At 42.1% G+C, this 27,390-nt stretch overlaps 1 protein-coding gene across 1 annotated transcript in view; it reads right to left on the bottom strand.

The window, feature by feature from the left end:
- MYH15 (myosin heavy chain 15) overlaps positions 1-27,390 on the bottom strand; it is a 48,987-nt gene that overhangs the window by 9,710 nt on the left and 11,887 nt on the right. Inside the window, exons 10-35 of the mRNA XM_009917993.2 lie at positions 26,562-26,625; positions 26,369-26,467; positions 24,333-24,436; positions 23,760-23,898; positions 23,051-23,169; positions 21,836-21,985; positions 20,656-20,826; positions 19,411-19,590; positions 17,992-18,124; positions 16,083-16,150; positions 14,557-14,644; positions 14,209-14,326; positions 13,800-13,923; positions 12,979-13,115; positions 12,347-12,602; positions 11,671-11,913; positions 10,882-11,058; positions 10,210-10,355; positions 9,526-9,616; positions 8,144-8,533; positions 7,028-7,154; positions 5,795-5,913; positions 5,116-5,312; positions 3,750-4,099; positions 3,050-3,174; positions 619-734 (exon numbers count right to left, since the gene is read on the bottom strand). Of these exons, the coding sequence (XP_009916295.1) occupies positions 619-734; positions 3,050-3,174; positions 3,750-4,099; positions 5,116-5,312; positions 5,795-5,913; positions 7,028-7,154; positions 8,144-8,533; positions 9,526-9,616; positions 10,210-10,355; positions 10,882-11,058; positions 11,671-11,913; positions 12,347-12,602; positions 12,979-13,115; positions 13,800-13,923; positions 14,209-14,326; positions 14,557-14,644; positions 16,083-16,150; positions 17,992-18,124; positions 19,411-19,590; positions 20,656-20,826; positions 21,836-21,985; positions 23,051-23,169; positions 23,760-23,898; positions 24,333-24,436; positions 26,369-26,467; positions 26,562-26,625 (4,031 nt within the window). The remainder of the gene's footprint in view (positions 1-618; positions 735-3,049; positions 3,175-3,749; positions 4,100-5,115; positions 5,313-5,794; positions 5,914-7,027; positions 7,155-8,143; positions 8,534-9,525; positions 9,617-10,209; positions 10,356-10,881; positions 11,059-11,670; positions 11,914-12,346; positions 12,603-12,978; positions 13,116-13,799; positions 13,924-14,208; positions 14,327-14,556; positions 14,645-16,082; positions 16,151-17,991; positions 18,125-19,410; positions 19,591-20,655; positions 20,827-21,835; positions 21,986-23,050; positions 23,170-23,759; positions 23,899-24,332; positions 24,437-26,368; positions 26,468-26,561; positions 26,626-27,390) is intronic.

The raw sequence follows: 27,390 nt of genomic DNA, 5'->3' as shown, positions 1-27,390 counted from the left end.
TTCACCTGCAAGCTCCTTTCCTTTTATATTCGTATTTTCTCTACCTCTGCAATTCTCACTGCTTACCCAAATGCTGTACACGTAATGGCAAGCTCCTCACATCCTCCTACAATCAGTGTAGCTATAACAGCATAAATCAACTAAATGCAGAGGTAAAGATTGCCTTCAGTTAACATAGGTTTGAGTACCACTGAGGTAGTACTCCTGATTTCACCTGTGGTTCCCCCTGGGAGGCAGCCATCCTAGAGGATTAGGAGAAGACAACTCTCTAGACCTACTTGTCTCCGTACTGTAAACATACGGACTTAGCAGCCCTTGGTCTGCTGCGACTTTGGTTGTGCCAGTCAATTGTGTTACGGCTGCTATGTGATATGTGTGATGGGCTTCTGTGTATGCTGGCAGAGACTGAACTGACAGGACTATCTGAACTAAGAAATGGTAATGTGGTAGGACTTCTCTTTCGCAAATAATCTGAGCTGGTTTGGGTTCTGGTATGAACTGTATCTGCTTGGGCTGGCATAACTACCTGTGGTGCATTTGACTCGCTTAGGTCTTGAGACTGTTTCTGGTCTTTTGAGATTTTCCCCTTAAAAACCCATGCTGCTTCCTGTACGTTACCTTATATTTTCCATTTCTTCCTCTTTTTCTGTCAGTTTTCTTTCAAGCTCTGCTTTAAGCTGAGAAAGTTCAAGCTGAAAACGAAGGGTCTTACTTTCTTCATGCTCCAAAGCTCCCTGAAATAGTAAACACCAAGACCAGGAGTTGCTATTTTTTTTAAAACCACAAACTGCTGCACAAAGATGATCCCTTCACACTTTTCTTCCCATTCCCAATAGCACTGTTTCCTCCCTACCTCTCTCTCTAGGCAAGGACATGAGCAGCTTACATGGCAAAACAATGACTTTATTTGCCTTCTAATGCAACTTGGCAGCTGGAAAACTGAGCAGCAAGCTCCTCAGAGGACAAATTGTCAAACAGGCCATGGCTCACAAAAAACCCCCAAAACCTTAGGCCCTGCCTGTGTGGTTTTGATATCAATAGACGTTCCCCGCTCCACACCCCTGTACAGACACCCTCCGGAAATTCACGGGCTTGTAAGGGATAGGCAAAAGCTAAAGCAAGATTGTTGTCGGAAGGGTGAAGGGGCCCACACATCCCCCAGCTCACAAAGATCTCTCCAAATCGTGAAGTGTTGAAAGCCTCCCAATTATACAGTCTTATTAGGGAATATGACTTCAAGGAGAGAAATAACAGACATCAGCTCTATATGACAAAATGCAAAAATACTCTGTCTGATCTTTCCAATTAGCATGAAGACAAGTCTATGAAACAAGGGAGATTTGTTCCTATGTCTTTATTCTTACATTTCTCTTATCTATCGAAGCCAAGAACTAAGCTGACAACAGCCCATAGTGAAATAACAGGGCCTCTGACTTCCAGGTCTTGCATAAACCAGGCTCAGTGGCATTCTGTCTCCTTACTGCTCGCATCAAACAGGGAAGGAAAGCACAGAACTGAACATCATACATTTTGGAAGTGCTCTCTGAAAGGCAGAATTGCATAGGCTTAGCTATGCTTCCCACAGGAGATGATGGAAACAGAATGGAGGTTCTGAAGACAGAGCTGTACAAAATCCTTGCTAATCTCTGGCCGTCATGCAGCAGCTACAGGTCAGTCAAACACACACTTCATGCCAAGGAGCCACAACATATTAATGGGAACAGCACGCAGGAGTACCGTGTCACCAGTGGTGACTGCCAGAGACCCAAACTCACAAGGAAGGGAGAAAATCTGCATTAAACCGTTTCTTTCACAATTAAAATAAGATACATCACCACTTTACTTTTGTTAGTTCCTAATATCACTGAGCTTTAGGAAGCCATTCCACACAGTCCAGGAAAGTAAAGTGTGCCCCTTAGATCCCTCAAGAACGGATGTATTCTTTCTAGCAAGAGAAGTTTATTGACAGAGCATATAATCACTCTCCACATCTCAGAGCTGTGGAAGAAAGGCATGCTCTTTCCTCTGCTCTGATCACGACACCTGTTTGTTTGGCTGCAAAATCCCTGCAAAGTATAAAGCATCCTGTAACAGACAAAAGAAGTTGCACAGCATTTAAGGTTCTAACGGATCCCTGTCACTGGGTGATGTTCATTTTAGTAGATATTATTTAGAGCACAATTCAAAAGAAATGTAACCTTCACTAAAAATCCCTTGCTATGTGCTGTATTGCTTCTAGCCAGCAACACCTACACACATTTTTAGCTTTGCAATGCACCAAACTTTCAAAAAAACCTGACAACCGGGCCCTCTAAGTGAGTAACCAGGATTTCCAGTTGGCTTGTTCCATATTGTTGGTTTGTTTCAGGAAACTGGGATAAGGCATCCCTCTTGAGTACGTGCATACTTATCACTGTAGAAATGAATGCAGTGGTGCTAAATGCCTTTACCAAACTCCTATTGGGAGTCAAAGATTTTCTAAATGGCCTGTTTTCATTTGGTTTCTAAGACTGCTACCATTTTTTTTAAGCAGGCTGCAGTACCCAACACAATAACTGAGACCTTAATAAATTTAAAGTCAGCAGGAGGTTTGTTTTCTTATTCTCAAAAACAGGAAATGGTGAATTTGCTGTTGGAAACCAGACACTAGAAATATCTGATAAAATAGTATAAGACCATAATTCTCAGGAGTTCCTGTTTCCTGAAAGACTGAAATATTCTGTGCCAAAGTGAGCAAGGACTGGATTTTCAGGAGGTAGGCAGAAGATTTTGAGCTTCCTGAAAGGGGGGGGGAAACCCCCAACAACAAAAAAACCCCAAACATACAAGGCACCTCATTTGAAAGAGTCTCCACTGTTGACTTAAAACTGACATCTCTGAAAGTCACCAGTCACTCTTGAAAACACTGGCTAGCAAGGCCGGAGGAGCTGGGTGCAGAGAGGTCGCCCTTGTTAACAATCAACACATTGGCTGTGTTGCCAAGAGGAAAAAGGAATGAAAATTGTGATAAAGACACCCTTTCCTCTTCCTCTGAGCTTTCTTTCCTTACCTCTGCCTCTTCCAGAGCCAGCTGAACTTCTGACTTCTCTTGTTCGACCTGTTTCTTGATTTTTTCTACTTCATGGAGGGTCTTGTTTCCTTCACTAATCTGATTGGTCAGATCAGAAATCTCCTCTGAAACAAAAAAGGATGGATGGATTTAGCGATCAGAGTGTCCCGAACAGCCTGCAATTCATGGAGCATGGATACAGGACCCGTGCCTCAAACCGCTACCTCAAGGGCTCATCTCTACACAAGCGCTGCCTTACTTTCAATTACAGCAACTTTTTTTACCCGGCCAACCTGAAGGCACAGACTTTTCTTGTAAACGCTTTTTGAAGTGGTTATAGTGGTTTAGTTTTTATCTGTGATCTGCAGGCTAGCAACACTGTGCTCTGCTTTGGGACCTGCGTAGGCTTCATCCGCTGCACTTCTGTCATCTTTCTTGTTCCTCCGCCGAGACTGGCACCTCTGCCAGTGGGCTTCATTGACAGGTGAGCAAAGGCAAGCCTGCTCTCCTCTGGCAATACCAACTTCCACGTTCAAAACCTTCACTGCCAGCATCAGTCAGTGTCTCCAAACACATTGGAAAGCTAGTCTCACGGATGACATAAACGCCTTTCCCCACAGCTGCTGTGGGGCACCTGCATCCCTCCAGCTGTCCGCTGGTACGGCTTTCGCACTGGATGCGGGGCCTGAATGAAGCCTACCTTGGAGGTTCTTGTTTTCCCTTTTCAATGTCTCCAGATGGTCCAGAGTCTCCTCATAAGCATTCTTCAGCTTGAAGAGCTCGGTGCTGAGGCCACGGGCCTCCTTCTGGGAAGCCTCCAGCTCAGCCTGTGACTCTTCATACTTCTGCTTCCAGTCATTGATGATCTTGTCAAACCCACGCTGCTTCTTGTCCAGGGAGGCAGCTGCCGAGTTGGCCTTCTCCAGGTCAATCATCATGTCTTCCAGCTCGTTCTGCAGCCTGTGCTTCGTCTTTTCCAGAGAAGAGCACTTGGCATTGGCTGCCTCGATTGCTTCCTCAGCTTCCTGCAGGCGAGCGGCAAGCTTCTTCCTACCAGGTGGGAAGAGACAGTGAAATGACCGAGTGCCACCACTGCCATGTTATCCACAAAAACTGGGACCAAAGCGGTATCTCAAGAAATCAGTTTTGAAAGGGAAAATTGGAGGGGAAAGGGGAAGGGCGGGGGAAATCAAGCCTCTAGAGAGAAGGGACTATGATAGACAAACAAATTATGAATGCTGATATGTGGCAGATAGTTTTGTGCATGTGTGTGAATATTTGAAATTGAACTTTTGAACACTCAAGCAGCAGCTTGCTACTTGCTAGCTGTAACCAGCATGGGCTGCTTGTAAATTTTGATAAGACCTAGTCTAAATGAAGGTTTCATTTTCCTCCAGTTAAGATATATGAGACAGAGCCACCAACAAGGAGGCTGGTCACACCTTGGCCTTTTGTTCATAGGATATTTAGATGGGGAAAACAGGGGGCTGGGAGTCCTGGCAAGAAGAGGTCCTGGAAAGAAAGGAGGGCCCAGAAAGAAGAACGTGAAGATGCTAGATGGAGAAAATATACTGGCAGTGGGGGAAGATCCTGCAGATCAGAGATGCATGGGGTCAGATGCTAGAGATGCTCAGAGACCTTGCCCAGTAAATCCAGAGACTGGTAACTGGGAGTGGCTGCACAGCATGAGCCAACATGACTTTCTGCCCTACCTTCCCAGGGCAGCCATCATCTCCCGGCTGGGAAGGGAAGTCAAGACTGAGGGAACATAGCACTGGGCCAGGGCAAAGCAAGTGAGTGTGAGGGATAACCAAGTAGGGTAATCTAATCTTGTTAGTTCTTAAATAAACCCCAGTATCCACATCCACCAGCCCATGGACAAGGACTCAACAGAAACACTGACCTGCTCAAGTAATGGAAAGAACAGAAGGACAGCCACAAATGACAGCAATGAGCCAGAGGGATTTTTCCAGTCAGGTTGCCCTATTTCCTTAGCACTACAACCAGTCCCAGGGAGCACAGTCCCACCAGCCAAGGGCACGATGAAGCCCGTGTAACCCACTTACTTGGCATCTTCCAGTTCCTCAGTTCTCTGAATGGCATCAGTCTCATACTTTGTTCTCCACTGTGCCACTTCTGCATTTCCCTTGGAGAGAGCCCGCTGCAGCTCTGCCTTGGCTTCTTGCTCCTCCTCATACTGCTCCCGCAAGAGATCACAGTCATGCCTGGCTGCTTGCAGGGCATGAGCCAGGGCATTTTTGGACTGCAGGGATAGAAAGGTCACAGTATTACAGGGTTACCTAAAGCAAAACCCCAACAAACAGCCCCTAAAAATTCAAATGGAGGCTTAAGCCTTTTTTTCTTTTCACCCCTGGCCTTGACAGTGCAGGTCAAATGAGGTAAGAAGTGTTTGAAGTCCTCCCGAACTGGTGACATGCTGAGGAAGCTATCAAGACTGAAGATAATTTAACACCTTTGGAGAAGCATCCAAACTTTTAAGATGCGAGATCTGAGATTTTGGCTATCCTACTGGGTAAGTTTTACTTAACAATTATGGATGCTGATTATTTTCCTAAACTCTTCTCTTGTGACTTGCCTCAGTCAGGGGCAGGAACTTATATCAGTACAATTACTAGGAAGACTTCTCACTCCTTTGTCTCATTTCAGCTTTTATCCAGGCTACAAATGAACATGAACAGTTTTCCCCATTCCATTTCAATGAATGGAACACAGTCAAAGCATTACCTTGGTTTCCTCTTCTAGCTGTCTCCTAAGTTCGTCAATCTGTTGTGTAAATGATGTTTTCCCCCGGGACAGCTGACTTATCAGTGACTCCTTCTCTTCAAGTTGTCTTATAAATTCACCTGCCACAGGATTTAACAAAAAATAAAGTAAGATGATGAAATGGCAAAGTCCCAACCAAAATCAAAGTCCCATCTGTCCAATTCTGCTGAGGAAAAGAACTAATGGTGATTGTGGCTGACCTTTTGTGAACCTTCTTCCAAAGTTGTAACCATCAGACACTTCACCAGGACAGTTTTCCTTAGGTGTTTGTTTGGGGGTTTTTTTGGTGGGTTTTGTGTTTCAGTTTGGTTTGGTTTTGGTTTGGTTGTTTTTGTACTGCCAATACCTTGATTTTCAATTTTAGTTCAGCTCACGGATCAGACTAGACTGATGCTTATTTTCACATGCAGTTGTAGCTGGTTTTGTTTATACTTTTCTTCACTACTTCACATTGCTTTTCTACAGACTTCTTTTCAGAGGGCTGCAAAGCACCCTGAGAACCTCACAACAACCAGCATACAGAGCAGAGGGATACATAAGGAAAACTTCATTTATCACAAGAAGGGCGTCACTGCAGGGTGGAAACTGCAGACTTATAGGAGTGCGTAGAACTAACAAGAAAACACACAGGAAATGAAAAATATGTCTTTGAAAATACACAGACCAGTGGTATCTGATGAAGATGCAGAGGTTAAATAGTACTACTCTGGCTAATAAGGTAGCAAGCACTTAGAGGATATGAGGTATTTTTGGTCAGATGGGAGCATCTTCTAGAGCGCAACGTCCAAGGTCACGCTGAGGAAGATGGTATTCACACAGACAGCAGCAGTATGCCAACTCCTTCATCTTCCCTCTAGCATTGCAAGATAGACATACATGTCCTTGTTCCTGAAACTGGGTACCTAGCCAGCACATCCATTTCAGCTCATGAAATGGTGTCACAGTATGCTGGTAAATATGTTTATAGTTGTTTTTTTTTTAAAAGCCAGTCCGAGACAAGGTCCCCCCACCAAGGTTATAAGAATATTGAAGACAGGAGTGTCAAAAGACACAAAGCTGCTGCTCCATTCAGCCATCCTAATCCAGCCACCTTCAGAGCAGACGCCATTGCATAATACATCTCACCAATGCAGTGCTGAGACACGCCTGATAAGTTACTGGGAAACAGTCTATCTGGGCTGAACATGCACATACCATTCTCACTCTGGAGTTTTGTCTTCTGAGTAGTGAGGTCATTCGTGAGGCGAGTCATTTCCTCCAGTTTTATTTTTGCCTCATTCAGATGGTCTTCGTAAGTGCGACAAAGTTTCTCTGCATTGGCCTAAAGGGAATCAGGAGAAAAGACAAAGCATGCTGTAGCTTCCAGGCAACCATTTGGAAGCTGCAGCCTTCCAAATGTATCCTTTTTTTTGATTTGCCTTTCAGAGAAATGGCAGACAGCAAAGACACAAATACCACAGCAGTAAAGCAGGGAATAGTTGCCCTGTGTCCACAGCCCCAGGTCAGGGGACTCCCCATCAGACCACCTTCACCAGTTGTTTTCCCTGAACTGCATTCTGAATGGAAGCACCAGTGTAAAAAGGCTCTGCAAGAACTTCAAAAGCAATCACATGCCCATGAAGTTCAGGCATAGCCTCCTCATAATTGCTAGATGGGAAAATCATCTCCAGTGAAAATCGCTCTACTGATTCTGCTTTAATTGCCATTTATCATAAATTGAGTTTGATGATAGCTTTCTAACTCTCAAAATACTGCAATTTCTTTTCTTCACTTGCACTGAAAGAACTCTTTAGAGTGCTCTGAAAGCTACTAAGACTATCTACTCGGGAAACAAAATCCACAATTCAGCCATTAGGAAGTAAAAATACACATAGCAGTCATGCAAGCCTCTGCTTTGCACCCATTGCTAACATGGGTCAAAACTGTGAACCAAGGGGCAGGACCTGAGAGGACTCTGCTTAGGATGGGAGATATCCTGCCTTGGATGGCATCACCCCAGTCGTCACCAGCCTGGGGAAGCGTAATTTAAGTGACACAGTTTTGTGCTCTGAGATGTATGAATAAACAATATGACTGGAACTGGGGATGCACTATGTGTTTTAGACAGGCCATCTTAATTGCCATCCCATCTCCAGGTAAGATGGGTTATACCGTCAGCTGGGGAAGGAGGACACTGTGCACATAAGCACCTTCAGATTGCAAGACACCACCTTCTAAAACACTCCAGCCCTACCAGGTGTCCTGGGAAACCCTCAGACCAGCCTTAGCTACACATGGCCTTTGGGGTTCAGAAAGCCTCAGGACCCTTACTTTTCCCTTGACCATCTGCTCCATGTTGGATGACAGGTCATCCACTTCCATCTTCAGCTCGCTTTTCTCCTTTTCCAGTTTCTGCTTGACCCGCTGCAGGTTGTCCAGTTGCTCCCCCATCTCAGCCGCACTGTCTGCATGCTTCTTCCTCAGGGTGGCGGCCGTGGCTTCATAGTGCAGCGTGGCCTCCTCGAGGTCCCGCCGCAGCTTCAGGAACTCCGCCTCACGTTTCTTGTTCATCTCCAGCTGGGCAGCTGTGGCTCCCCCAGCCTCCTCAAGTCGCTCACTTAATTCCTCCAGCTCTCGGGCCAAATCTGACCTCTGCTTTTCCACCTTGGCTCGAGCAGCTCTTTCTGCTTCCAGCTCCTCTTCTAGTTCTTCTATACGAGCCTACCAAAAAGACATGAGCACCTTTGACTCACCTTCATGATGATTCCCATCAGAAGACCATGAAGCACCTTAAAAATTGTTAAACCCCCTGCCAGCCCACACTTCACTACACAGGTGGAAGCACAGCAGTTAAAGGACTTGCCCATTTGTGCTAGTAAATCAGATCATGAGCTAGAGTAAGGATGATGAGTCACATCCTTCTCACAGTAGATTGCTCTACAAGCCCTAGTTCAAGACATTTAGGTCAAGTGCACTGACCTTATACTCATGTACTTGACATTCAGCTGAAGTACATGAGAGAAGTTACTTGATAGTAGAAGGAGCAACAACAAATTGTCATTGAAGGGGACTCTCTGTTCCCATTTTAAGAGCTCTGTGACTGGAGTAACTTCTCTCTAGGAGTGTTAAGACAGGATTTCAAATACAACAGTGTGTAGAATTGCACTAATAATGAATATTCATTGGGAGCAATCTTTTTAATGAAAAAGTTATTTTGATCAATCTATGCTTCATGTCCAAGTTATGCAAATTTTCTTTATTTACAAAAAAGTAGACCTGATATTTTGGGTCAAGACATTTTGTTTGGACTGTGCTGACTTTGTTTGGCCTTTTCATCTCTGTTGAAAATTTCCTGTGCATTTGAGCCCTTCCCCAAATTTCAAATCCATGCTTATCACTGCTGAACTCCTCCTCAGCATCCACCCTCAGTTCCATGGTTTGGAACAATATTATTTGCTTAAAACAAAACACCAGAGCCTTTCTGCTTTGCCTGAAACCACTTGCATTCTGTGGTCATATGTCCTGCTGCTGGGAAAGAACCACTGTAGAGCGCATCCTGAGGGGAAAAGGGATCAGTCTGGGAAGCTATGGAATTGCACCACTTTGGGTCTCAAAGTCGAGCTGCAGCTAGCCATGAAAAGTCTCTGCAAAGCCCTTCAATGAGGCACAAAGAGGAACTCATCCTAAGATAAATGAGAAAGAAGAAAGCTAACCTGAAGCTCCTTGATCTTCTTCTGCAGCTGCATCACTATAGCTTGTTCATCTTCTATCTTGGAATTCAGCTGGCTCATTTCAAATTCTTTCCTGCCACAGAAAGGAAAATCCCACTGTGATAATTTTCCCTGTAGCTTCAAGTTAGGCTTTTGCAATTTTTAAAGAGTTGTTCAATAGAACTTCTAACATATCTAAAAATGAATCCAATCCTCATGTATTGCGATTTGCATGAAAACACATCTTCCTCTGAGCAGCGGTTTCCAAGTGAAGACTCTGCATGCATTTGTGCAATTATATTTCTGATTCTTTGTGTCATACAAAAGTATTGTTATTTTAAGACTCAATGGAAAAATATATTTAACAGAATCAGATCTTTCAACAATACTGTCATAGCTAGTTAGGATGAACAACTTTTTGGAGACTTCCTCCAGCTTTCTCCTCTAAGCAATGAAAAACACAAATATTTATTTTTTCCTTAAATGCTGAAAAGCGTAATGAATTCTAATGTTTCAGGTATACCGTGCACAAGTAAGAGTGATTTTCCCTTCCTCCTTGCCTACACACTCTCTCCCCCCTGGAATTTCCTTTTAGCCACCATCAGAGCAGGATGACACACCTGAAGGCTCTGAAATGGCAGTGGTAACTGTGCTGCTTTATTTTGTACAACAGAATCAATCTCTTACTTTTTTAGCTTTTCTTCCATCTGCAGCTTATCATTCTCCAAGTCCATGACACTCTCTTGGGTCAGCTTCAAATCCCCTTCCAGTTTGCGTTTTGCCCTTTCTAGATCCATCCTCACTTTCTTCTCTTGTTCAAGTGAGCCCTCAAGCTTTAGGAACAAAGTCACTTATTAAATATATTGAACACAGATGGTTTACAACAGTCAGATGTATGCTGAGCCCAGTTTTGTGCTGAGCTCTAGCAAGTTGCGAAGCAGAAGTACTTAAGTACAAGCATCCTATTTTACATTTTTTGTTTTCTAGCAGCCAGTGGGCATACGGGCTAAAGAAATATAACATAAGGGTTAGTCCACGCTTTACATTTGTGCAAGCATTACAGTTCTCTTAGTAGCAAAGTTCTGTTTGACTTCATGCCAGTTACACTGCAAATGCAAACTGAGTGGATTTTCCCTCGTCATCGCACTCCTTTCAAAGGCTGAACTACACAGATAAGTTTTTAATAACGTTCCTGTAATTATACCTTTTACAGACAGTATGAGGACTGCATTTCTAAATCCTCGATCATTTCTAAAAGGACAGGAATACATTTCAAAACTTTGCAACATTTCAGACTCATGAAAACTGTAAGTGGTGGACAAGCAAGCCTGGGGAAACATGAAGGCAGAGCCGGCTTACATCATCCACTTGCTGTTCCAGTTTCACTTTAGCTTTGCTCAGTGTGTTGACCTTGTCCTCCTCTGCTTGTAGGTCATCCAGAACTTGCTGATGAGCTTCCTGCAAGGACTTTTTCTCCTTAGTAAGTTTGCTGATATTCTCATCAAGAGTTGCCATTTCTTCTGTGAGATTTTTGACCTGTGTGAGAAAGGAAGATGTATTTGTAAGACTTTGAAGAAAGGGATTATCATAACCTGGCTCAAATGACTGCCTGTTCTGAACTTGTATGCAGGAAGACGATGGAAAGAAAGGGATCTCTCTCCCCCCCAGCCCCTTGTGGCTTTTTGACTGAAATTGCCATCAAGGGAGCCAATGTGTGCCAGTTCTTGTGGGTTTAGTACATTTCTTTCAAAGGTACTACATTCTTTTCAGCATCACTCTGTGGTGGACTCCAGCTTCTGATTCTCTCTGGGAGAAGTAGGAGATGAGCTTTACATTTACAGGCTCTAAGAAGATGAGCTGGAAGGACTCATGGTTACAGAAAACTGACAGCAGAAAACTGTTTATTTAAAAATGCCCAAACTAGACATAATTCTTTAGCTGAATTGCAGCAAAACTCAGTTCAGAAAAAGGGAAACTTAGGCTTAGAGTTAAAACTTTTTCCCTCATAAGGTCAAACAACTCTGTATATACTGATCCTTCAGTTTGGCCTGTGTAACAGACAGTGTAAAAGCATCAGAAGACCAGTAGCTCTTGTCAAAAAGGTAATCCATGCCCTCTTTTGAATACATGGTGAAGTTCTAAAGGTACCTTGTTTTCAGTAGCATGCTTCTCTTTCTCTACTTTTGCAAGTGTTATTTCAAGATCATCAATATCCTTCTTGAGCTCAGAGCACTCATCTTCCAATTTTCTTTTCTTAGAAGTCAGCTCAGAATTCATCTCTTCCTCATCCTCAACCCGCTCCGTCAGTTCTTTGACTTTGGCCTCCAGCTGAATTTTGGATTTAATCAACAAGTCGCATCGTTCCTCGGCATCTGCCAGAGTGTCTTGCTCCTGGTGTGGCACAAGCAAGAGGACAGCAATGACTGCCTGGCCTTTTTTTTCCTCACCTGCCCCTATCCTGTATGTGGTTAGAGAACCCGAACCAACGCTACAGAGCAGCATAAGGAAAAATTCCTACTCCTGATTTTGGAAGACAAGACCAACAAGTAACTAATGGAGCAGGATGAGACAGCGGTGAGCACAACTAGTCACATGTAAGACTGCTTCCACATCTAACTGCCACGGACATTGCCTTGGTCAGAACCTGTTAACATTGCATTGCTAACCCACCTGGTTATATGCTAGAACATATCCACTCTAATTTTTTGCAAGATTCTGACAAGACCAACAGCTTATTTTAATTGAATTGCACTAACACTCCAGTCTGTAAGCCTTTGGGTTTCAAAGAACATCAATAAATATAGGAATATATATGTCTACTCACAGCTTGGAGCTGGAGAAGCAAATCATTTTTTTCCTGAACTAAAGAGACTTGCTTTTCTTCAAGTTCTTTTCTCCTGGCCTCAGATTTTTCCAGGGCCTCCTTCAGTTTCAAGAACTCTTCCTTCATATTGGCCATCTCCTTTTCAGTTTCTGCAGACTTCAGAAGAGGTTTGATCTTAAAGAAAAGCTTCATCCAGGGCCAGTTCTTCACAGCCATAAAAGCGCGAATGTTCCACTGAATTACAAGAAGGGCATCCCTGGTTTAAGAAGAAAACGAACAAAATTCCCTAAAGCTTAGCCTGAATTGAGAAAGTGAGATTTTTATTTTCATTCTCAGTCAGTTTTATGGCTTTGTTCTCTGTAATATTAAGAAGTTGTACTAGGTTCCAAGATATAAAAGAAACTTCCTCCATATCTCTTGATTTTCAAGGACATGAAAAATTTCCAAATCTGATTTTTACCAGAGCTGCAGGCAACTAATATACAGTTGCCATTATTTTTATCATACATCCACTTTAAACCTTTAATTTAGGGTTAGCTACAGCCTTAGGGACTGTAATAATGGCTGCATTCAACATATGATTAAATGGTAATAACTATTATCCAGTAAGATTTAAGGGAGTGCCTTCATACCTGCGCTCCACTATCTTCTGAAACTCAATCCGCATCAGTCTGCCACGTGCCCTTGCCTGGATCATCGTTAAGATTTTCGCAAGTCTCTCATCCCTCATTTCTTCTAGATGGCCCAAGAGACCAGCCTTGAAGAACACCTGGTACATGCACAAATATTATTTCACCATAACAAATAATTTTTCTTCCAGAGTTACACAGACCTTACTGAAATCATTCAGAAGAATGGTATTTTTATTGACACATTAGAAAGTAAACGAGTACAGAGGGCCAAATACTACTTGCATCAGGGACTGCACTGTACAGTTCCAAAGTTGTTTTAAAACCGAGTCTCCTCTCCCCAGTTTTGAACAGGCCAAACATTTTTATTGCCACAGTACTTTTCAACTGTGGCAAGGTGCAAAGCAGGTCAGCTGAACCACAACTCCCAACTCCCAGATCACTGCTAATGGGATCGTGTCATAATTGCACATGGCCTCATTTCAAAAGCTGCAATTGATCTTACGGTCCATATATGTTTGAGTGTACTTATATTATATTAAATAAGCTATTGTTTTACTGGGGGGCATGAAGCATCAGCTGCTGCTGTGTCCACTTGTAGCATTGCTGTAATAAAATCTTTGGGGGACCTTGAGCCAGAGAAATAAAACACCTTTAGCACAGCTTAAAAATTAATATCACTGTGCTGCTATATTGCTGGTTTCTTGTATTATTAACTCTTCATTAATCGCCACCACCAGAAATTGCACAATCTCCTATTCTGCAAATTAGATATTAGATCTTTTCTCCTCTTTACATAAGCAGTGATGATCTTTTCTGGTTACCTTGGTGTGTCCGAAACGGTATTGGTTATGGTCAACATCTAAAGATGCCAGCAGTTTTTCAGCAGCTTTTCTGCTATCCACAAACTTATCCTCTGGGATCGCGCCTGGATTCAGAATGCGGTACCTGTTAATAACAAATGAGCAATGAGTAAAATTGGCCTAGATTCTGCTTCCCCCACCCCTTCCCCCAAAACGTAAAAAAAAAAAAAAAAAAAAATTCCCTAAGGTAATTTCCTGCTTTGCATCTACACAGACACAATCAAGAGCAGAATTCTGCCTTCCATGTTCAGGCAAACTGAATGGAAAATATACTTGAATAGAATAAAATACCTCAAATGAAAATGAGAATACATGCTTTGCTTATTTTGACTGATGGGTTAGGACAGGAGACAACACAGCTCTGCATTACCTTTGTTTAAAGTCAGCATAAAGCACCCTGTTTGGGAAGCCCTTACGGCAAATGCGGATGCCTTCCAGGACACCATTACAGCGGAGCTGATGCAAGACAAGGAAAGCATCCATTTCACCTACAGGGGAAAATCAAGGCTAAATTAAATGGAGTTTCTCCATAAGGATTAATCTTCATTTCACCAAGGGAATTGGAAAATGTGAAGTGTCATGTCCTGAAAGAGCACTACCATTGGATAAGGTGAATAAGACAGACAGTATTTAAGTACAATCTGGTGACTTGGATGTAAGTATTGGAATGACATAGTTCAAATATACTAAAATTTTAAGACTGTTGTGTTTTCCATACCTGGAGTTTTTGATTCATTGGGTATAATGCATCGTACAAAGTGAGGAGCTGTAGATCTTAGGTTAGTCATCAGCTTATTTAAATTTTCCTAGAAGAGACATATGAAGAACACAATTAGCTTCAACGGTTTCGTGGAATTCCCATCACTTATTTTGTTGGTTTGTTGGTTGTTAAGTCTACTAAGGTAATCTCTCTAAATAGCCTCCACAAAATTATAGGCTTACCAAAATTATTACAGTGAAATGTGTTCAAATAAACCAAAGTATGAATTAACTTTATTACAGGAATCCACATCCATTTAGCAAAGTCTTAGGAAGACACGTTTTACTTACAAACCCAGAAATGTCAGAAACAGAATGAACAGCAAGCAAGATGCAGTATCATCCTGCGGAGCATTTCTGCAAAGCCAATTGCATTTTTGCCTAGTCGCTTCTCCTCTCAGTGAGGATAGTTCACCTTTCCCATCTGTTCTTCATAAAAGCTAGGTTTTTGTCCTTCTGGCCAAGCATTTTCCCTTTATTGATCTTAATCAGACATCTCCCAGGCAGGCAGCAAGCTAGCTCGGAAGATGCCAACTATTCAGTGCCTACCAGTGATCACCAAGCTCTGTGGAAAGTGTTTTGTCTAATAAGCAGAAAATAGAGACCATCAGAGGTGGAATATAATGTCATCAACACAACTGTTCAAACTGAAAATTTCTCATATGCCAGTCAGGATGATAAATGAGACCACCTGAGCTGGGTACTTAGCAGCTCCTTGTGTGCTGGAAAGTGGGCTTCTATTTGTGGATTATTAAATTACTGTCCGAGTGATCCTTCAGCTGTCTTTACACTTCTTCAGCTAGTAAGATACAGGTCTGGATTTCCCATGATTTCCCTTCATGAGGCGTACCTCCAAACAAGATAAAATGACATGACTAGTGGGAGATAACTACTTTCTTTCCCTACCTGAGATTTACCTTCATTACAGCTTCCTCAATGTTACCCATAAGAAATGGTACTAATGTTAAATCACAGGCCCTGTTTTTCCCCAGGCATGATCCTAGCGACAGGTTCCACCAGGAGCACATGCCAGTCCCCGTAGAAAGGAACTACTCAGGAAAAAAGAGGCTATGTGACACTCCATTCAACAACTTTTGTTTTCCATGACTGGTCTAACCCTAGGATCCAATTACAAACAGTAATCAGATAGGAACTAGCAAATTACTTGTAATCAGTTCCTGTTCCAAAGACATGCATGAAGCTATAAGCCACAAAATAAGTGATAAAGGTTGTTCACAACATTTTGTGATACTTTAGAAGAGAAAACACTTAATCTCCTGAATGCTCAAAGAAGCTAAAATGGAGCAGCCGTTGACACATGCGTTTTTAATAACAGTGTATTCACTTAGCTGAGGTCAATAACCGAGGCCCCAAATCAAATTCCAATGTTCGATTTCAGGGTTTTCTTGTCCATTACAATGCTTAATGTTCCTCTTCAATGTATTGTCTTAACTCAAACCATCAGATGAGGAGAAGTAAACAAACCTTGTGCAATGAGGACACTGTTTGAAAAGAAGCACCTTTCTTGCGTTTCTTTTCTCCACCCTGGTCAGCTAAGGAAAAAAAAAAGAAATAAATAAAAATACAATCTGCATCTCAGTAAGTGGTGCAGGCAGGGCGTGGGAGACAGACAAACTGTTCTAATAGTGCAACTCCCTCTGAATGAAAGGCATAGCTAATGACTTCAAGGCTCCGATTGCTCAAATATTACACAAAACATTCTGAACATCAAGTGTGATACATCACAAGTGTGCAGCTCTCTGTCCATACTTGGGATTTTTGTCAAAGACTACTGTAAGCTTTCTGGATTGCATTTGCATTTCAGATCTACACAGCATCACTTGTTATGCAGAAAGTCTATAAATATGAATAAGGCAGAAAAATAACTTTTAACAAAATAGAGTTGTTTGTAGTTCATTAAAAAGCCTATAGGGTGAGATGATGTAGAAAAAGAAAAAGCTAAAGGAAAGGAAAGCTTATGGAAAATTTGTACTGTACATTGTACTGCATAGACACTGATTCTCACATGTCTGCTATGCAGACACTGAACTTGTGCAAGTAACGTTTGTCTAGAATAGAGGGAAATGAGTCTTTGTAATTTTAGATATAGCAGCTTTGCATCCCCTGAATTTTGCTTAAGGGTTCAGAGTCAAAATCACTCAGATCCTCCAGAGGAACGCTAGTTTCTCACACGACATTTACAAATTTTTCACAGGAGCCCCAAACATATGTACATGACCCAAAAATGTACAAGCTGCAGCTTTCTAAACACTGGACCATTAGATCATTCCCAGGAGGTCTGGCATTCTGTCACCTGTCTACAACAGTCAACATAAAAGGAGAAGTGAAGAGTTCGATGTGCTTGATGCAATTACCCACAGCCTTTACCCCTTCTGAAAGCGACACTGCTGAGACTGGAAGAGGCTAATCTGCACAGGCTATTCTTTTCTCCTGACACTGAGGAAAAGCAAGGTAGTATTGTGACAGACGGGAATATCCACAGGCAAATAGGCAGTTAGTAACTTGCAAGAATTTGCTAGTGGCAGGATTTTTGTTATTTACATTCAGCTCCACCTCTTCTTCACATTACGAAGTCTGCAGCCTGCTTGCTTCTTCAGAAAAGTGTCTTATGATTCATGACAAGAACATCTACAGAAATGGGGTTACTAATAAATAGGCTGTAAGTGATTGCAACTTCAGGACATAAGAGCTACATCTTTGAAATGATTGCCAGTCTTATTTACTTAAGATCAATTTTCTGGATGCTTGCTACTTGTCTTCTCACAAATAAAACAGTTCTGTGTAATGCATACAGCTTAAATATGCTCTCAGACATACGGTAGTCTTGTCAAACAAAAAAACCAACAGCAACCAAAAAGGAAGATGTACTGGCAAAATCTTCTACTTCGGCCAATGTGGAATGGTGTTCAGGTACCTCCAGTGTCTACTTGCCACTAATCCAACAAAATATTCCAAAACACTCTCTTAAACTTTGTTTTTCTTATATAATTCAGGGTGGCTAGCAAGGAGGACTACAGCGTGGGAAACAAGAGCTATTCTTGTTCATAGGCATTTATGTAGAGGATTTTTTGTGCAAGACTTGCCTGCATATCTGAAGAGTTGCATGCTCAAACTCCCACTGGAGTGTTCACAACACACAGATTTCCTTGCCAAAATTGCTCAGAGGTATTATGCATTCAAATTAGCTGTGTTAATGGCCTCCTTGGTATAACTGGCAAACTCCTACAGATGTTGTGCGCATCTAAATAATTAGTCACTGCCTCATTTAGCATTGAGTCAATTGCAGTTGAGAGAATTGTTTTGTTTCTTAAATTCATTCCCAAGCACACATCCCAGAGATGAAAGAAAACCCATGTGAGCCGATTCTGCTTACCGCTGTCAGCGCCAACATAGCTTTCAAACAAGCTTGCCAGGAGTTTGTTGGATGATTTTTGGAAAATACCTACTACAGTTTCATTAAGCGGGTCTTTGTTCTTCTCAAGCCACCCAATGATGTTATAGGGAACCTACAGCAAGGCATCGAAAACAAACCAGAGATTGCAAATGTTCCTCTTCAGAGCAGCCAGTAGTTCTTTATGGTTTGGCCTGAAGTCAATGACCTTTTGTGAAGTGCTGCTCTCAGACCAGTACCAGCCACCCAGTTTTTCATCACTTCCCCTCCATTTCTCTGCTTCCTAATTCCCAAACCTCTCTTCCTAATAATTACCATCTGAATCCCACACACTCCTTCCAAACTCTCTGGTCCCTACATCTTCTCATGGACACCATGTGGCTGGCTGTAGAGATACCACGTGTAATCAGTGTTCCAGGAACCCTACTAGTAAGTGCTGAATTATAAAATGCACAAGCCATACTTTCACTTCACAACAGCATGCTACACTGGAATAAACAAGATTTTCTGACCGAAGCTTAATGACTAAAAGTCTAACTCCTGGACTTTGCCACAGCTCTGTTTAATGGGAAAATATATTCCATTATTAGTACCACAAGGGGATAGAAATTCTAATTTTCTTGGCTGAATACATTAGCAACTACAGATAAAGAGCAAGATGGGCATTATTTCTCTTAATAAATACAAAATTAGCTTAATGTTCAATTATAATTTGAAATTAACAGCATCAGGTAGGTTCCAGCTCTGCTGTGCTGAGGCTTCATATCAACTCTAGTTTGATAAAAAAATTTCCTCTGTCCCTCTCAAATTCTTTCTGCCCACCTAGTCTGAAAACAGAGCTTTGAAACTGGGCAAGTTTTGGCTCAGGTATCATGGTACTGGACTCTATTCCCATTCACACCATCATCGGGGGACATGTGAACTAAACATTCACAGCAGAATTAACCACATTTGCCTCGGGTACTTTGACACACTGGTCCTAGCGTGAATAAAAAGTATGTCAAAATTTTATTTTTTTTTAACATCCCCAAAGTTAGGCAGAAATTAGTCAGTTCATTTGTCCAGGGAACCAAGATGCTACTGCTATTTAATCACTAGTCTGAATCTGATGATAGGAAAAGTGATAAAGGCAAGGCAAGGCATATTTTCAGCAAAAGCACTATTAGCCTTCCTCCGTTTGTTTTGTTTTATTTGTGTATCCAAGGTCCAGATGTCATGGGGTCTGGTGGCATCTTACTGTGTTGCAATACTGGTGCAGAGAGAGTGGACGCCTGCTTTTACTCCTCACTGTTCCTTTCTTCCCCTCTTCATCCTTCCCACCTTCCCTTGTTGTGCACTATGGGCCAAACCCCACCTGGAAGACCTCTAATACAAAGTCTACCTGCCAGCAGAGGAACTTACTGCACCGGCATAATGAAGAAGTTCAAAGTGAGCTTCGTATTTCCTTTTCTTATCAGGCCTGGGCTTCTGTAAGTTAGGTGATTTGCCAAGATGATTGTCGTAGAGTTTCGCTTTGAAAGTCATATCTGTAGCTTTCGGGAACATACATTCCTCTTCAAGGATAGACAGGATTCCCAATGGCTGTGGATTTAAGAACATCTTTGTTGGATAACGCTTAGGCTGCCTGCTTTCAGTAGCTGTGCAGCCTTAAGTTTGATCTGATGGAATTTTAAGCCTGCAAAATTTCTTCTCATCCTGAGGAGGAAGTCTTTGACTATTCTGTTAAAATAGTAACCACCCCTTTGACTATTCAGTATGTCAATTCTGCCTTAGCAGGCTTTATGATGACTTCCAGAAAGGGTTTGATTTATCTTTCAAGGCAGCTGGACCAACACCAATTTTATTATTCATGTCTCAGGAAAAGATGAACTAACTTCCTAGCACTGGACAGATTGTTTGAGGGACTAGGATCACGCGCAGATATCCTACCCCTGGAGAAGAAAGTGATCAAGTAGAAGACAACTTAATAATCAGCTTTTCTACTCCAGCTGTTCCAAATGTCCTGCTAACGCAAGGCTCAAAATTTCATTTTTCCTCACAGATCAGCAGGGTTAGACGCCATGCCATAAGAGATGGCAGAAAGAGAGATACAGCAAGGGACAGCTGTCCCCGCCAGGACCACATTATACTCACAAAGAAGAGAAAAGGAAAGGCATATCCCATGCTGGGGAAGCGGTGAGAGGGAAGCAATAGTTCCAGGCTAGGAAGAGCACGAAGGACTTTGCACATCCATATGTAATGTAAGAAACAGGACCCTCATGGGGAGAGGTACAGGGTGTGGGACTGAAACAGAGCATTTGCCCTGAAAAGCTGACAAGTATGTTTGATGTTAAGCACATGTGGAACAAAGTAAATGGAAGAACAGTAGAGACAGAGAAAGACAAAACTAAAAAACAAGGAAGATTCTACAGCCGTACAAAATTGTGGTTACTGTTGGATGTGTAAGGCAAATTTACAGAGGTAAGGCCAAGTAGCCAAAAATGCCACAAATACTGATTTTTCATTGATTCCGCATTGCACGTAGAAAGGCAATAAGCTTGTCCTGCTCTTTATCCTACTCTGTTCACTGGACCCTGAGGACATCTCCAAGGGAGTATCATGACTAAAACCAATTCAGTAAATACACCTTAGCACTCCTGTACGTACCTTCTCAATTAGATCAATGCAGGCCTGCAGGTCCATGCCAAAATCAATGAATACCCATTCAATGCCTTCCTTCTTATACTCTTCTTGCTCCAGGACAAACATGTGATGATTGAAAAACTGTTGCAGTTTCTCATTAGTGTAATTGATGCAGAGCTGCTCAAAGCTGTTAAACTGCAGGAGATAAAGAAAGAAGCATTTGCACCACAGTTAACTATGGTAAGGGCTTGGTGGAACAGCAAGAAGGAAACAGTCTACACGTAAAACCTTCTAAACAGTAACCAGTTGAGAAACTACTGAGCATAACACCAAAGGCAAAGGAGGAGGGAGTTCAGAGGCAGGCTGCTGGCTGCCTCATGTGCTGTCCTTTGGAGTGTGAGGATGCCCAGATGTGTTCGGGTCTCTCAGGATGCATGTGCCTTTCCTTCAGCAGCTTGCCACACCAGTTCCGTAAAGCAGAGCCAGCGCGCTCTTTGCTCTGCTGCGTATCGAGAGCAACACGTAGCAGCAACAGCATTAAGCACTTATCTTCAGGAATGGACTCTGTGAAACAGGAGTTGTGCCGTGCTTTTCTCACAAACACTTCTTCACAACAATGATAGAATCACAGAATGGCCCGGTTTGGAAGGGACCTCGAAAGTTCATCTGATCCAACCTTTTGTAGGAGAGGGAACCTAGATGAGATTGTCTAGCACTCTGTACCACCGCAACTTGAAAACCTCCAGTGATGGGGACTCTACCAAGTCCCTGCAGAGGTTCCAGTGAATGATTGTTCTCACTGCGAAAAATTTCTTTCTTATATCAAGATGAATACATATCTCTTATATTGAGACACAAAGAGGAAGAAATATCATACCCTATAAAAGAAGCTTTCTCTCAAAGAGAAAGAGTGGAAACAATACACTCTCCTAAAACACAGCCCCAAGCATGTGAGATGTTGTCTTTGCTAAAGGTTGCCACCCTCTTCCTCCCCAGGAACTATCAGCATGTCCAGCTGCGCTAAATGCTGAGTGTTTTCTACATCTATTCATGGAAAAACCTTATAAAACCATATACCCTATTTGCTTTACAGCTTTCTCATCACTTTGCCTTCTGTTCATTTAGAAAAAGAAATACCCACCCAAGAGCTATTGCTTAGCATCTTTTATGTTCTTCCACCAAGTCCTCACACATTAATACTCACATCAAAGATTTCAAACCCGGCAATATCCAGGACTCCAATGAAGAACTGTCTTGGCAGCTTAGTGTCCAAGGTCTTGTTGATACGGACCACCAGCCATTTGAACATTCGATCGTACACTGCCTTAGATAAGGCTCCAACAGCATACAAAACCTAAAATACATGTTTCAAAATACCACTGTGTGGAACAGAATTCACTGTGGAACACAAGACTTTCAGTGCAGTAGCCTATTTCAGTCCCTATTTACAGTTTAAATGAAGTTTCACAATGGTTCTTATAATCACCAAGGCGTACTTAATACGACACATGGCTTTTCCCATTACCTGTGCTGACTTTTCTCCAAATCGTTGTTATGTATGTATACTAACACGTACATAAATTGCTAGTAAAGTATATCTTGGGAAACAGCTGGACAGCAAGTTGCAAATGTTTTAATCCCTTACATTGCTGTGGAAGTTAGGTACCAGACAGCTCACAGGCCAGATGCTAACCATGATGTCCAGACCTACTGCCAGAATAGGGAAGGTCTGTGCTCAAGTTGCTTATTGCCATTTGCTTCTAATTTTTGAAGGATGCTATGGCATAAGCAGGTGATAGGAAAAGTCTGTCAAAAGTCTCTTCTTTAGCTGATGCGCAACTACACTGATAGGGTAGACCTCTCTCCAGCAGTTTTCTAGTTTCTGAGCCTGTACCACAGCCTGTCTTCAAGCAACAATTTTCATTGTAACCAAAATGCTGCAGCATCTTCTACAAAACTGCTACAGCTGCAGCAGTGCTAACCCAAGGACTTTTGTTTCCTAAATTAAGAGATACCTTTAAGTGGATATTGCCTTTAGCTGATTGAGGTCACACAGAACTTAAAATTACATGAATAATGGATGAGTGATGAGTGAATAAATAATCCATGGCTCAACTCTTCTAGGTAACTACTCTCATCCAGAATTAAATATCAATCCCCATGTGGTTTTACTGCACCTGGTTTACTTGAGTGGCTGCTACTAACGCATCAGAAAAACAATCCTATCAAAGGCAGTGCTGGCCACTATTCCTTTGTCAGTCTCTTTACCAGTTTCCCCCAATTTTGGGGAGATAAAATGAGAACAGGTACTAGAAGTACACGTTAATATTTCTAGCAGCTGTCTGTCTCTCAGATGTTACAGATGAATCCTCAAGGCTGGTAGGACAGGTATCCAAATACCCTGAAAGCTTCTCCTTACCTGTTCAACACTTTGACCTTTGGTCACATACTCGTTGCCGACTTTCACTCTAGGGTGCAATAAACCCTTAACCAAATCGGAGGAGTTGATTCCCATTAGGTAGGCAGCTTTGTCAGCACCTGATCAAGGGAAACAAGGTTTCAACTGGCTTTGAACTTCTACATGGAAATATGCCTAGCCAAGAAAAAATATTAAGTACATCCACTTCCAACGAGAAACTGGATAAAGACGTGGTTCTTTTAATAATTTGTGTTAGGTGTGCCTGCACTGTCCCTTGTGGTAGAGAAGGTCATCTAGCTACCTTAGACCCCAGTTGCTGCAACGATCACACTTGAGAAACTCTTCAGGTATAGGGAGAAGAACATATCTCCGCACTGGTTATAGACAGTTTCAGGTGCAAGAGGAAGTAAAGAAACAAGACATGAAGACACAAAAGAGAAAGCTAAGGCAACAACTTTTTACAACCATTTTGTTCAAATGGTTACAAAAAAGGAATTTCATTGGGTTACTCTGACTGTGTCTATTCACCTTCTACTACGTAAGGTTACCCACCACTGAAGAAGCCACTGCTACAAATCAAGCACAGCACTCTTGGCTGATGAGAAGCTACGTTGTGCAAGATCAAAGCAAACAGGCTGCTTCTTCCTCAACACAGTGCATGATACACGCCAGACGTTTGAAGGTAAGTAATTTTAGGTGTTATTCTTACTTTCAGTGCCATCAGCCTCTGCCTGCTCTTCTCTGGGTCTTTGTTTGAATTTCATGTTCCCGAAGTGCATGATGGCACCTGTGAGCTTGTAGGCACCAGACTTCTCATCTGGCACAAAGCCCAAGATGTCCATGGCTTGCTGTGAAAAAGAAACACAGATATTTTGTCACTTCCCTATTCAAAAGCAATGGCCTTTTGCAGCCCTGCAATCTCCCTTTGCATGGCAGGTATTACTAACCTGCCAAGGCGTGTTTTCTCACAAAGCAGCCACTGGAACACCCTGAAGACCCAGTGGTGTCTGGGGAGCAGGAGGAAAGCCCCCTTTATCTAGCATTTTATCTATCAAAATTGTAAGAACATTGTGCCCATGGGCATTACATGGAGCATGGCCAGACTCAAAAGTATAATAGTTTATCAGGCCTCCTGCTTCATAGTATGAATGCAATTAAGACCCATTTCTGCTTTCACTTTAGTCCAATAGTTTCATTGACAGAAGTTAGGCTCCTGCCAGCACTTTTCCTCCCTACATGCACCTAATCTATGAAGCACAAAGTCAAATCAATACAGGCTTACATCCGTTGCCATCAATTCTTCTCCATCATCCAAGTTGTCCACTGTAACTACTCCTTGTGAGCAAAAGTGGTAGTCATATGGGTTGGTAGATACCAGCAGCATATCTGTAAAAGAACTGCAAGGTCAAAACTGCCATCCACTCAGGATACCCCCAAAAAATGGAGATGGAAAGATCAACTCTGACATACATTTGCCTCTGTGCAACTGTGTATAAAATTGTTTTTTTGTTGTTGTTTTTGGTTTTTTGGTTGTTTTTACAACTGCAGGGCAGCAACCAACTCTCATTCTACTATTCAAGTCTGAAGACCAAGATTTAGAGAAAGTGTGAATGAAAAGAATATGGAAATACTGCATACACACCTATTAAGCATGTTTTGCAGTATACTGAGTTCGTAATTTCCCTTATAGCCCTACTTTCTGCCTTGTGTGCCTGTGTAAAAATCCCATCTTAGTACAGAGGAGAAAAAGATTTTAGTATGATCCAAGACAGGGGCAATGGGCATGGTTCCCCTCTTTTATAACAGACTCACAAAATAGCGACTTCCAGGACTCTTTGCAGAAGACACTTGGCTCTTGATGAACAGAAGTCTGAATATGGCTCTCTCTTTCTCTCCTCTTTCCTTTCCCTTCATATCAAACCCCCAAAATGTAGAATTGTTTTCTAGAAAGTTAGCTGGCTCCAAAACAATAGGGAGAGTCCTGCTTCTCTAAATCAACAGAAAGTTTCACCCACATTCAGCAGACCCAGATTTGGTCTAGATTTCAATCTTTTATATACATACACACACATACCTACATGTCTAAATATGTATGTATGTAAATACATATATGTCTATCAATATATGTGTATATAAAATCATATTCTCTGTAAGTCTGTCTTTGCTGTGTAGTGACTATGTTACGTATTCATTTATCTACATTTATATTTTGCTATATTTATACTTATATATATTTAGATATGTATGTGTTTATATACAAACGCATAAATTTCTCATCTACAAAACAGAAGTCATCATTGGTTTCAGCCTCTTCAAGAGCCTGTAGACATGGCCAGAAAGGTGCGTGCTGTTGTAGAGTATACAGACAGTTTATGAGAAAGACCATGTTTTCCCAGCACAGGAATTCACACAAGAATCTCACTGCAATGCTTCCTTGAAATCTTTCCTGTAATCGTCATTAATTAGGCCACGTAAAAGCTAAGAGGATTAGGGACTTGACCACGCACTGTCAGGATAATAAGACTTCAAAACAGATTACGATTGCTATGACTTAATAGCAATTTAGTGCAGCAATAAAGTGACTTTTCAACGCATTTTATAAAATGTGTTTCTCCAGAGCACAGATTAAAGTCAGCAAACCACATCACTTAAGTAACTGGTGAAGGTTTTATTCAAAGCATTAGGAGATGGGAGCAGAGAGACCTCATCTGCTCTCTGCTTTTCTCCAGCAGGTTTACGGGACCACATTCAGCCAGGGAAAACTTGAAAGGGGTAGTAGCCACACAATCGGTGGCAGGCAGATTTTGCATATCCTCCCTTGCTACAGAACATGCTAGGATGCCAGTTTTGGCACTTGGGGCAGAAAGAGGGAACTGGCTTTTCTTCATGGACCTATAAGCAAATCTCCTCATATGTGAAAATCTGGATAATTAAAATTTTATCGCCATAAATGCTTTTGGAGGTGTAGCATTTTCCAGATATTTCAAGACCTTGGATTACACAAATTCAGTGTGACTTTTTTTTGCCTTTATAATGCTCTGTTTTAAAAGTCCTGTGTGAGTCTCATTCCCTTAGTCTAATCTGTAAATCACTTCACTTTATAGGGTACCTGCGTCAGTATATCACAGAAAAATGGTGTCTGTTGCTGCCATTGGAACAGCATCTTTAAAAGAGTGTATTTGACAGCGGAAGTTCAGTTTTCTCAAGTGGAAGCGTAAGCATCTTTCTGAATACAGGTGTGCCCCCTGCCCCCACCTCAGCCACTGTCTATTCAGCTAAAGTTGGTTCTTAAAATCTGTAGACCCACGTAATGCTTACCCAGTAATTCTGGTTTCTTTCCTGACAGGATTTGGTAGAAGATGTGATAGTCTCTTTCACCCGGTTGCTGGAAAATCACTCGGGATTTCTCCAGTAAATCTAGTTGCACAAAGAAAAATTCAGTGAGAAAGGCTCTCCAAGCTTTCAGATGAGCAATTGTATTTTTTTAAAAAGGAGAGAGTTTGCTGCTTACAAATCTCAATATCAGCAGATGACAGCTTGCCTGTGGTTCCAAAATGGATTCGGATAAATTTACCCTAATTCACACAGAAGAATATTCTAATTAGTGCATGTAGTATACGCAGAGGGAAACAAAGGATGCTGCTTGAAAGCAATCATTTGGCCCAAAGAATCAGCTTATGCTAACTCCTTGACTTTGCACAGGCAGATTTTCAATGAGAAATATCAAATAATGATATTACACCTTTCCAAGCCTAAATCTATATATACAGCTATGTAATCAGCTCGTGGGAGAAGGATAACAATGCACTTATCTGCCAGGCTAAGATATGGGAATGCACGTAGCTTCCAGTTTCACGATGCAGGTTTAGCGTAATGCAGGACTCGGAGCAATAAGCCCGGGCATGAGACACACAGGCTCCTTTTTTGACTCCTCCTCATCTGCAGTCTTAACTCATATGCAACTACTTACGTCAGAAGGGTGCTGTGATTTTACACTGCTTTGCCCATTCAATTTGCATATTCACCCCCCCCAAATTTCATAAAAATTTAGTAGTTTTCATTTAATTTATCATATTCAAAACGCATCAACTATTTTAAGTAATTAATTGCCATTCCAGCTGACAAACTCCTTGTACAATTGTGTGGCTTTCCACAGATGCTTACAACCTCTGACCCTCTCCACCCCTTCCAATTTCATTTTTAACTGGGTTTGTTGGGGAAGCATGGACCACAAGCCCAGGCTGCCATCCTCATGCCATTCCTTTTGGAACTCTGAGCCAACGTCAACCAGATGTGGCAGAGGCAGAGCTCCCGAGGGGATTGCTCTCCTGCAAGCCTAG

This window comes from Haliaeetus albicilla, chromosome 6, assembly GCF_947461875.1.
Source record: "Haliaeetus albicilla chromosome 6, bHalAlb1.1, whole genome shotgun sequence".
NCBI lineage: Eukaryota > Metazoa > Chordata > Aves > Accipitriformes > Accipitridae > Haliaeetus > Haliaeetus albicilla.
Note: the sequence above shows the minus strand (reverse complement) of the source record. Positions and strands in the feature narration are given on the sequence as shown.